Source organism: Electrophorus electricus, chromosome 13 (assembly GCF_013358815.1).
Source record: "Electrophorus electricus isolate fEleEle1 chromosome 13, fEleEle1.pri, whole genome shotgun sequence".
Taxonomy (NCBI): domain Eukaryota; kingdom Metazoa; phylum Chordata; class Actinopteri; order Gymnotiformes; family Gymnotidae; genus Electrophorus; species Electrophorus electricus.
In genome coordinates, this window is record NC_049547.1 from 8,229,952 (window position 1) to 8,242,684 (window position 12,733).

The following is a 12,733-nucleotide window of genomic DNA, read 5'->3' on the forward strand; positions in this document are numbered from 1 at the left end:
CGGAGTCTGCAGATGCCACGTCACTGCCATTGAGGGGATCCACATAGAGAACCTCCTCCACCTCCATAGACGGGTCCTCCCCATAGTCGAACCCCCCATCCGACCGCAGACTAACGTCGCTGCACTCCCCGAATTCTCCATGATCCGCATAACCCTCATAGAAATCCATATACTGGTCGTAAGACCCAGTGGAGTTCACCTCCGTGTGCCAATCCTCAGAGTCTGGCTGAGGTCTGTAGGATTCCTCAGAGTCCGACCCTGGACCATACTCGGGGGCCCCCCCAAAATCGTCCAGCGGCCTCCTCCTCCATGGTGGAAGTGTGGAGTGAGGCCAGGATGATGGAGAGTCTGGCTGCGTGGGTTGTGGGAGGGCGTTTACCTCCCATCTTCCCCTTCCTTTTCTTGCCGCCCTTCCCAGGCATCCTCAATCGGTTGGTTTTTCTGTAACGTGGAGGCTTTAAGGAGGATGCAGGGATGAGTAGTGTGACAGACCAACACACGTTTATTTGACATTCAGACACACATTAACAGAGGCAAAAACCGACAACACAAACACATAAATGACAGACCTTTATACATATGATAACGACACAATAAGGAGCAGGTGTGTGGCACAAGGAGGGCGTGGCCACATTGACGAACACACATACACACTCACGGAGACGTTTAGGGGGAGAGAGGCTGACAGCAGCACTCTTCTACGTGAACGTCTTTGTTGCCATAAAGCAATATGGTGAAAAGTATTGTTAATTTCCATTTTTTTAATCAAAGAAAATCTATAACAAGTTGTGGCTTACAATTATGTATGTTGGAATAGCAATGCTTCACCATTTCCTTTCAGTACGAAAGGAAGTATTACATAAATTCTTTGTATACTAACTCACCAAACCTGGACTATTAACATCAGTATTTAGTATATACCTTATAGTATTAGTGTGTAGCACGCAACTGGGACACAGCACTAGTTAAATCTGTTCTCATAGTAAAAACCTTTCTGGATCTTTTCACAGTTACATGTAATGGCAAAACGGACAATGTCTGGTCAGCCAAGTAAAAGAAATCTGTGGTCAATCATCCCGCCTACCTTACAGCTTTATTTGCTAATAGATCCAGACTACTTGGCTATTTTGGTCATCCAGCTTGAACTGTGCTGTCTGTGATGTAGGTCAAGTCTGCAGGTGTTCATCGGGTAGAAGGGAGTGCCTGGCACTATGTACCTACTCTTTCCTGTAACGACCCTGGATGGTCCAAGCAAGGTGATGGTGTATGTGAGTCTCTCCTAACACCTGGTGCTATGTATTCCATTAGCAGCCGTTGCAGAGCAAGTGTTCCCTTGTTCAACTTGGCACACTCGCGGCTGTCATATGTGACCCACTTCTCAAACTGTAGTTCCTCGAAACATAGCACTGAATGTTCCTTTACTTGAAATTGCAGTAATAGAATTTGTGAATCATGCATTTAAATTAATTTGTCTGCACAAATGAACACAGGTATTTCTCATCTTCCCAGAATCTTAATGGCCTTATTTTCAGGTCAGTGTTTTGTCTCTTTTCCTCAGGGGGTGTAAAGTCAAGAATAGAACAGGGTCTTTCTCAGGATATATCCATTTAAAAACCCTTATTTCTTGTGCTATAGCTAGATTATCAAGATGTGTCTGTCTAGTTGTCTCTTGGATGGCTCCTCCATTTTCCATGTATCCATCTCTCTTTGTAGTGGCTACATGAAAATCTTGGCTTTGAGTAGAGGCAGGCAATGTGAGTTAAACAGGTCTTTTGTTAATTAAGGATCTGTGTTTTGGGAGTGGACAGGTTCATTTTACAAGAGTAGGTTGAAATGAAGGTAAAGAGTGATATCATTAAACAGCTCAAGTATTTACATCAACTTATAAATACAATGAGAGTATTATATGAAGGTTTAATGTTCTATTGTGTACAAGCGCTTATAATGTAAACAAAGAGGCTAGACTTCCAATAAAAACATGACTATGTTGTATAAAAAAGAAGTAAAACATTTTGCCTTTTCCCCCAGTTTTTAAATATTTGGCAAATTTATCACATTAACTCTTTTTGAGTACATTTTCATAATAGCTGCACACATTTATATTCATTCTCTTTTATGACATATGCTGTAAACACAATGTGCTTTATCACATATATTATGTGCTACAGAGCCTCCACAGAACCTGCTACAGGACCTGATATTAACCTTAAGTCTTGTGCTGACAAGAATTTTATTCTGAGATGTGTTTCTTTACTAGAGGCTAGACATTGAAACTGTTTCACAAAAGACCTTGTGCACCTCAGGAGATAATGACTGGCTCAAATGCACTGGCACATTGCGACTTTCTCAATGACTGTCACATGCTGCCAGGAGTTAAGATGTTTGGTCCGTCATTTGGTTACACTAATGGAAATTCAGCATTGGCAAGAATTTAGATCAGAAATAGGTTTATTGTTGGTTTTCATCAAAATAGAGTGATAATGCAACTGTAGTGTCTCTCAGGATCTTTGGTTAATACTTTATCATCCAAGCAAGTAGGTACAATATAGGTACTTGCTTGATCCAGCTGAACAGAAATGTTTTACAATCGAAATAGCTTGTCAAAAGCTAGCTAAGTTTAAAGGAAGCACAAACACACTAATGCAATTAATAAAGAATGATGTCATTTACTTGAATAGGAGTATCAACCATTGCATTTTTGATGAGCTGTTTTTTTAAGCATCCTTTAATCACTGAGCTGTTCCATTTAGGGAGCTCACATATCTCATTTGTGGTGTACTTTCTTCACTTTATAACAGCTGCACAATGAGGATGGTGAGTTCAGAGATGCCTGCTTAAGGCTGATTGGCCTGAAATAAGAGCTTTGTCAGAAGGCAGAAGGCTTTTTTTTTTTTTAGCATAGCCTATCCTCCTCGGTCACGACGCAACATCTTATAAAATATACTTGTAATGTACCTGATAAAAATGCAGCTGATAAAATGGGATCTCCAATATAACTCTGTTCCTGTTTTATGCGACTCGTCCCCGCACCCTGCTTTGCCTTCTAAGTGTGACAATACACAGATACGTTTGTCCTGAGAAATAATTATTATAGTTAATTATTATAATTACAGTGGAATTGTCTTCAAATTAAGCACAAGTTTTATTTTAATTAACTCTTCACATCCAGAGCTTTAAGCTAAGGTACCAGGTTTAGCCCTCAATATATTTTGTCTGTTAACTGCATATTTGTGAAATGCTGCACTTTCATTCCTACAGAGCCCCCCACCCCCTCCTGATTAAAATGGTGCAGCTGGCTATTGTACCTTCCTCTGTGGAGCAACATCAGCAAATCTGCCTCCATATTTTGTAATTCACATTGTAGCCCCTCCCCTAGTGCCCACTCCAACTTGACCAGATTTTAATCTAAAATTAAAAGTACTCTCTAAAATGAAAAACAATATATTCAAAGTCTTTTACAAATCTGTTACCTTTCCTGTATTTTTTTTTACTGTTGATTACCACAGAACACAACTTGATGAAGAAAGATGTGATTGAGAGAAGTCTGCTGGATACCTGTATATTGATTTCCTCATATTCAACCTTATTTTCTCTATTTTCTTTCCTGCCTGAATGTAGCTCAGAATGCTATTTATTTTATCTAAAATACTTTCATTCACTAAAAAGTTATTTTCTCACAGTGTGAGACTCCATGTGTATGACAATGTTTTCCGCAAAGCATAGCACTAGAACTAGTTTCTCAATATATGTGGTCATGTCCTATGGTGCAATGGGTAATAGCCCCTTACCTCAGGACAGAATCTCTACTTTTCCTCTAATGACTGCCTTTCAATGAAGCTCAAATCTCCAGGGTTGTTATGCAACATAGAACAACATTCTTAGCTGGCTCATGCCCAAATAGCATCCTGAAGAATAGGATGTATACTTGACAAGGCTACCATTAATCAAGTTTAAACAGCATAAAGCACTAAAAAGCAGATTTTGTTGAAGAACAGCTTACAATACAGACATATTTTGAAATCTTAAGCCATTGACAGCCAATCACAAGCTGAGGCAAGAAGTCTGAATCTGGGTTTTAGACACCTTGGCTATTCCTTAGACGTCTGCCACTAAGAGGTGAGAAATTATCTGTAGAAACAGAAGTACACATGGTTATTTTCTTGTGGAGATATGCCATGTGAAAATTAATCTAACCCATGTTTAGTTTATGGAACTATCCTATACCAAGTATTAGAATGGTGATGTCCACTTTACTGTATAAATTTAATCAAGTGATTCTTGAGAGAGAATCTTTAGATAGACTAAATTGTACTTATCTGGTACCTGATCAAAAAAAGTAATACTGTTATTTTGTCGAGTGTGCAATATTCACATTAATCAAAGCCATATACACAGATTTAAAGCATCTTAAATGGGTTATTTGAGACAGAAAACACCCAAAGGAATCTCTGTTGACTGTGTTCCTTCCTCATCACTGTGGTGAATGTGAATACCACTAAAAACTCCAGTAGTTTATTATTTGCACCTAAGAGCAATGTAAGAGGAATCTCAACAGACCTCTCATGGGACCATGTTTTTGTTTTAATGTTAAAATGCCTATACTTCAGAGAACTGCATCCAGCCACTTGCTGGGGGATAAATATGCAGCATTAGCTCTTAAATATTGATATCTTTTACTGTACATGCCAAGCCTAAAAAGCTTGAAACTGTCCGCAAAGTTGCTGCTATAGTTACGGAAACTTAACAGGTCAAATCTACTCATACTGTATGACTGCAGTCTATCTACATATGAAGAAATGAACATCCATAAAATACTGTTTAATGTCTCTGCATTTATTACTGGATATTGTGAAACTATAGTTGTGTGGAATGCCATTAGGGTGATGTTAAAAACATTGTGAATAGAAAACAGTGAAAAATTAATTAAAACAATAAATTTCTTTTGCAGTGTCCTTTACATTTGCATGCAATTAGGCCCTGCCTAAATTTAATGGAATATTTAATGAATATAAATAGACATATTTAATGAATATAAATATAAAATATGAATAAGGTAAAATCAAAAACATAAACCAGTTCAAAACATTGATTACCATACGTATATTGAAATCTGTACAGTAATTTAAAGTCATGCCTAAGTTTATGTGGCATTAACAAAATATGTGTTGGGGACCAGAAAAGGTAGCCTTTGTGTGCACTCATGCCACTGGTCTTTTAGAGTTAAGCTCTGAATTCAGTATGTGTACTAAATTCAGCCCTGAGCAAGGAAGGCCCATGACTAGGTAACAGCGACTTTTTATTGCATATATTTAATAACACTAAAAAATTTTAAATAACACATATCTATGTAGTTAGCTAGCTAACTAAGATAGTAACTTAGCCTCACCAGACTAACCTGCAATGCTAAGCTTACCTTAATGGCTGAGCAATAAGATAACATGGTGTTATGCTTCATTGTCTCCTGGAAATGAAAATACTTGTCCATGTTTTGACACATGTGGCTCACTTCATGTCATAGAACAGGCAGCATCCCGCTCACGTTAGTTTAACAAGATGCTGGAGCCTCAAACAACTTGCAAAACATAACAATGATGTTTTTGTCAAAACCACGAATGTCAGTGTTTATTACATTTAAATACACTTTAGCAATCAAAAGATGAATCTGTGCAGATCAAAAATGCACAAAAAAGTGATGTTCTCATTTGACACATAGCAGCAAAAAAAGTGATGAGCTCTGGTATCTAAATCTGCATTGTCCAGTTAAGGCTCATATTGAATAATTTCCCCCCAAAATTCAGGGAAAACCAGATATTTCAACATGACTGCATGACGGTCATGAGAGAGTCTGTGTCATGTCTAGACTCTGACTTAACTTTTAAACCACATATTAATATTTCTAAAACTGTTCAGTCATTTAAGCAGTTTAGCACAAGTGAATCCCTATCTAGGTCTGCAAGATGCTAAGAAACTGATCTTTGCTTTTGTTTTTTTCTTGATGACCACTGCATTGCACAGTTTATAGGACTTTCAGCAATTACAAGAAACTTGGATTAAGCTATTTTTTGCTTGTTTTTCCCTGGTCCAGTAAAAAAAAAAAAACCCAAAACAAATCTATATATGTGTGTGTGTGTGTGTGTGTGTGTGTGTGTGTGTGTGTATATATATATATATATATATATATATATATATATATATATATATATATATATATGCAAAATAATAGCAGTCTAACGTCACTAATGTATTTAATTACTGATTTTGGTAGAAAAGATAATACAACATGGGAAAAAATTCATGACTAGGTGTAGCTGAGTAATGGGCCACCAACAGAATCAACAGTCATAACATGCGTGCTGTTAATTGGGTGTAATTGACTCATTTAATGAAAGGGGCGTGTTCAAATTAATAGCAGTGTGGAGTTCAATTAGTGAGGTCATTCATTCTATGAAGAAACAGGTGTCAATTATGGCCCTTATTTAAAGAAGGAGGGCAGCAAATGTACCTACTGGTTTTAGCCCTTGCTCAGTGAATAAAATGGGTCATTCCAGACATTGTACCAAAGGAGAAAGAACTTTGATCAAGAAGTTAATTGGAGAGGGGAAAACATATAAAAAAGTGCAGAAAATAAATGGATGCTCAGCTAAAATGATCTCAAATGCTTTAAAATGGCAAACAAAACCTGAAACACGTGGTAGGAAAAGAAATACTACCATCTAAGTACATCATAGAATAACAAGAATGGCAAAGAAGCATCCAATGATCAGCTCCAGGGAAATCAAACAAGATCTTCAGTTGCCTGTGAGTACTGCAACAATCTGAAGATGCCTACGTGAAGCCAAACTATTTGCAAGAAACCCTCGTAAAGTACCATTGCTGAAAAAAAAAGATGTGTTGAAAAGGTTACAGTTTGCCAAAGAACACATTGACTGGCCTATAGAGAAGTGGCGCAACATTCTATGGACAGATGAGAGTAAGATTGTTCTTATTGGGTATAAAGGCCACAGACAGTTTGTGAGATGACCCATAAACACTGAATTCAAGCCACAGTACACTGTGAAGACTGTAAAACATGGAAGTGCAAGCATAATGGTTTGGGGGTGTTTCTCATACTTTGAAGTCAGACCCATTTATCACATACCAGGCACCATGGACCAGTTTGAATATATCAAAATACTGGAAGAGGTCATGTTGCCTTATGCTGAAGAAGAAATGCCCTTGAAATGGGTGTTTCAGCAGCACAACAACCCCAAACACACCAGCAAGCAGGCAACATCCTGGTTCCAGACCAACAAGACTGATGCTATGAAGTGGCCAGCCCAATCCCCAGACCTCAGTCAGATTGAGAATTTGTGGAGTGACATCAAAAATGCTGTTTTTGATGCAAAACCCAAGAATGCAGAAGAACTGTGGAATGTAGTCCAGTCATCTTGGGCTGGAATATCTGTTCGCAGGTGTCAGATGTTAGTTGACTCCATGCCACACAGATGTAAAGTAATTATCAGAAATAAAAGTTATACAACTAAATATTTGTTCAGTGATCAACATAAAAGCTATCTGTAAACAACTTTCAGTTTATACTGTAAATATTCGAGTTTGTAAATGAAAATGAAGACTCATTATCAGCCCATTATTCTTTCTTCTCCTTTTTCAGTTTAAAAATTGATATTTCATTCATGTTTTCATTTGGAATTGAATGTGCAGTGCTCCCAGTGCCTTTGTGTATATGTAAATAAATGCTATTATGAGGATTGAGCTTTTTCTCAGTTGTTTTAAACACACTGCTATTATTTTGCACATAGGTTTAAAATTTAGTTCTAAACAACCTGAAAGTGGTCGCAACCCAATTTCTATTATCAATATGATACTCTAGTTCTGTGGCACAAAAACATTAATAGGACATAAATTAATTATAACTTGATTATAGTGAGTATGCAAAACACTCTTAAGCAACAGATGCATGTGGACACCTGCTCAGGTAACAGAGCTTGCGACGATTTCAAACTTGTGCAACATCAATCTACCTGCCGGGGAGCCAGAAATATATTACACAGCTGCTTTTGTCTAGGCAAACCTGTCATCTTGAAATCTGGGCTAGGGTGTAGTATAGCCCACAGCCACAAAGTTGTGCCCATCTGTTCAGGAGTTCGTACCATCCTTACAGAGAAGAACTTGCAGTGTTTATAAAAAATCAGTATTAGAACAACAGTTCATATGCAGTAGTATGGAGATAATACAACTGCAGTACTCATAATTCAGTTGATACAACAGTTTTTAAACCTGTGGTGATACTGCAGGCTTATTGTAGTTCTGCAGACTTTTTTTTGTAATTATGACCTCTATCGTACTTTATTGTAATATTCAGATACTGCTTAAGAGTTTGTTTAACTTTGATAGGTGTGTTAGATTGGGCTTGGAGGCAGTTTCTGGTCACTATTGAACAGAGCCTTTACATATGGGCATTTTCTGGCCCTTTACATAAGGGTATTTCTGGATTCTTAGTTAAGAAAAATGGATATAAAGTTGCATTCATTATTTTCAGTGACTGGATTTTATATGATCTCCCAACAGGATGATGAGGTGGTCCTGCAGTGTGTGGCGTGCATCCAGAAGGAGAATCGCAAGTTCTGCCTCTCTGCTGAGGGATTCGGCAATCGGCTATGCTACCTGGAACCCACCTCAGAGGCCAAGGTAAGAATCAGATTGGCATGGTTCATATTGACATCAGTAGTAATAGGGTATTGTGTTCGTTGGGTCCCTTTGACCCGCCGGGTCCGTGCATGGTGGACGGTACGCTGGCGTACATGGTAAAGCGTCTCTTGGACGTCCGACGGGTTCATGGTGGAGTCCAGTATTTAGTGGACTGGGAGGGATACAGGCCCGAGGAGTGGTCCTGGGTCTCCTCCCGTCACATCCTGTACCGTGAACTCATTTGGGCTTTTCAGTGGGATCGTGTGGCTGACCTTGGGATGTCAGGAGCCGGCCCTTCCAGGGGGGGGTCCTGTATGGGTTGGCACCAGGCCGAGGCCCCCTCCGGCCACCAGGGGGAGGCCTCGAGTTAGGCACACCACCAATCAGGCTTGATGCCCGACAGCTGGGCTAGGTCTATATAAGCCTAGTGACCCAGTGACTGGGTCTTTGCTAAAGTTTTGAGCCAAGCTCCTAGCCGGTAACTCTGGGTATTAAGGTCCGTGAGCCCTTGTGCTACACCTCTCTTCTGCTCTTCAAGGTTGCTTGTGTTTTTACATGTCTCCAGTTTTCCCTCTCAAGTCTGTCTCTCTCACGAGGCTTCCCTTGTTCACTAAAGTTCCTCCATGTTTTCTGGTTTTGTTTGGGAAGTCTTAGAGTTTTGTTTTCCTCAGTGCATCGGGGCTGCCATTGTTCCCATGGCATCCTTTGTTTTCCCCTTTTTCCATGCTCATTGTGGTGTTTAGTTTTTCCACCCGTTTTGTCCTCCTCCCTTCCTTTGAAGTGCAATATACCCAGAGGTTGTTTAATAGCCACCACAGTCTAGCGGGAGCTGGTTTGCCATGCAACTAAGCAGCCGGGGTTTGACTACCCACCTTTGTTTTTTTTTCCTTCTCTTATTTTACCAGTTCTAAGACCTAACTGTTTTGCACACGGGCCCACCATCATTGATGCGTGGTGGCTCACCCAGCGGAGGGTCAGTGGCACCACCTATCAGATCTGGGTTTGAGCCCCCTTACATCAAGCCTATAAACAGGCACACAATTAACCTTTCAGTCCATAAGTATGACAAACTACTTTTTCCAAAGACAAACTCATCCAACTGTTGAAAGAAATTGAAAAAAAAGATACAGATAAAAATGAAGGATAAAAATGTAAAAATTTTTTCAATTATTTTTCCTTTCATTTCATTGTTTATTTTTCTTGAGGTGATTGTAGCAAAAGCATATAATTTTATGAGTTATTGAAAATGAGCACCACATTATAGTATATGAAAAATACATCAACTAAGAATGGTGAAGGCTTATTAATGTTATATCAGTCTCATTCTTAAATTAGTTCATATCTTGTGCAGTGAATGAACACCATAGCTTCAAATATATTTACCATGACAACCAACTTGTTGAATGGGAAGTTTATTGATCAATGAATTAACAAATTATTGACATTATGAAATGGGTAGTATAGACTACTATGATGGACGCGGCTCAGGCGTACAGGATACCTAACGAATGACAACTGAGTGGAAAAAGGAAGCGGTTGAAGAGATAAAGAAAATTAATCAAATAATAATAAACCAAAAACAATGACAAGAACTGAGATCAGAGGGATGAACTTTTGCACAAGCCAGAGAACTGTTTAGCTATTGGGAAAACAACAAATGGAACAATTAAAAATGATCTTCGATACATGATCAGGGTCTCATTGCGATGCTTGTGGGAAGACCACTAGGAAAACATTAAATTCCAGTACTCTTTAAGGAACATGGTCTTTTATAAGTTTTCCTTGATCTAAGTATTCCAGCTTGTGAATTCATCTCTTGATTCCACATGAGCTGTTTTATGACCTTGTTGCCCCCCAGGTAATTGCCAGGGTCGTAAAGTTTGGGTCATGTGTCCTGGTGGGCTAATAAACCTTTCTTACAGTGTGGAAGGAAGGAGTAAGCTTTTAGCAGAGCCAAAGGTGTTCTGGTATTTGTCAAACAAAGCCTTTCAGAGTAGGTGTGTTGAGGTGTCTCAGGGGTGAAGGTTTGGTCGCTGCACAGGGCTGCGACTGGTATTCCAGAGCATCTTGATAAGAAGACTTTCTGAGGGATGTTGGGGTACCTTAGGTTTAATTGTAGGAGTGGGCTGCAGCATCAACTACATGGGCACAAATAAAGTTTAGTGAAAGCAAAATTTGTACCCCAATAAATGCCTTGGAGTCTATATATCTTTATAACAAAACCCCAATAACACAGGCCACTTATCTCAAATTAATCTTTGTGTAAATTTCAGCAAAAACATTTCTTATCATTTGCTTTTGTGTTTCCATGCCCGCCTTTTCCATATCCAGCTGCAAATGCACCATCCCTTGCCATCTGACATACTCCAGAATTGGCCTAGATAAGGAGTCATTAGTACTCCCAGACCACTTCACCAGAGTATCTGTAAACAGCCCAGGGTGGTTGCATATGTTTTGCACATTCACCACAGAGAAGCCTTTATGCATATGTAGTTAGGGTTCAGGGTTCAAGCCTGGGAGTGTGTTGGGGATCAGTGTGCCGCTCACTACACCAACAATTCCAGGAATGCTTCCAATTACATGAAAACCTATTTTAATTTCATGCAATGAATCCCTAGTGTGTGGAATTATGATATATCTTGGTGCATGTCACAACAGTACTTCAGTGATGGCATGCACATGTTTGGATAGAGCAGCTTTGCTTAGCCCATGGGCATCCCAATAGTCTACAGAAATCCACCAGTGGCATTAATCTGGTCTGGCCTTACTCTGTTACTTATTTGTGTAAATGATTAATCAGTTCATTTGACTGGTTATGTCCTAACAGATTTAGTAGGATAACCCTAGCATTTCTTTGCAAAGAATATATTTAGTAACCTGTGGTCATCGTTGTGCACGCTGGTGTGTTGGCTTCTATGTTTTTATTAATATCCTTGCAATAAGGTATGGTAGATATATGGTTTACTACTGCTACACTGGAAAATGCATTGAATTTAATTTGAATAATTTTATTTAAATGAATACATCAGCAAATAATCTATACTTCAATGAAGTTATATTGTTTATAAGGCTAATTAGCAGCTGCTATTCTTTTTGAGGTAGAACTGCATGTAAATTGCAAGTTAGGAAGTAGTTAGTTACGAATGGGTCGGAATACTCTTAAGTTATGAACAAGTTTAAGTTCTACGTTAGTTACGATGGGTTTCAAGGAACCAAGGCTGTAGTCACAATACATATTGGTCGGACATGTCCCCCTCAATATACTGAAGTAAAAAATTAATTTATTCCACTCACTAGATTTGTGCAATGTTAGGAGCTGTCAGTGTTCCCATCTGTTGTTGATGGGACACTTATTATTGTAATACTATACCACCATATCAGCACTACTGACTAGCTAATGTCTCTGATCTGCATGAAAAGGTAACATTAATGTCCATACATAATTTTGTGCTGAAACTAATTGTAAAAATAAATATTTCACTAAAAAGTGTCAGTAATTGTATGAAGTGGAAACAAACATTTTTGGTAAAAATTGGCCAATTAGTAAATGCTAAATCAATCAACAATTCCTATAATATTCTGTGTAGCTGTACCTGCTTATGATAAATGGCATTATTAGTGTCAGTTTAAAAAAATGAAAGCAGATTTTTATTAGTCAGCTTTTATCAGCTTTCATTCAAAGTAAGTCATGCGTAAGGAAGGATGGCAATGATATTTAGCGGTTTTTTGGGCAACCTCAGAAAAAAGAAAAGTAAGCTGTGAGGAAATGAGTACTAGTCAGATGATATAAGTATAGAAGAGAGTTGTACAAGAGTTGAGTCAGTTTTCCCTGACATAATTACCAGTGTGATAAGAAACTGTCACTAATCCATTCCTGAACATCATGGCAAGAAATACCATTTGTTTACTGATAATATTTCTTTCCTGTTCAGTCTGTTTAATTCAGAGTAAAGAGAGAGCGGGAGAGTATGAGGATGCTGACAGGTCAGGAAGAGCAGGTGACTTGGAGATGAGTGAGAAAAAGAACAAATATTGATAGTGAAGA

General features: G+C 38.6%; 1 protein-coding gene across 1 annotated transcript in view; it reads left to right on the forward strand.

The window, feature by feature from the left end:
• The window catches only part of LOC113571324 (ryanodine receptor 3), a 145,620-nt gene that overhangs the window by 18,815 nt on the left and 114,072 nt on the right, over positions 1-12,733 (forward strand). Inside the window, 1 exon segment of the mRNA XM_035532477.1 lies at positions 8,569-8,688. Coding sequence (XP_035388370.1) covers positions 8,569-8,688 — 120 coding nt within the window.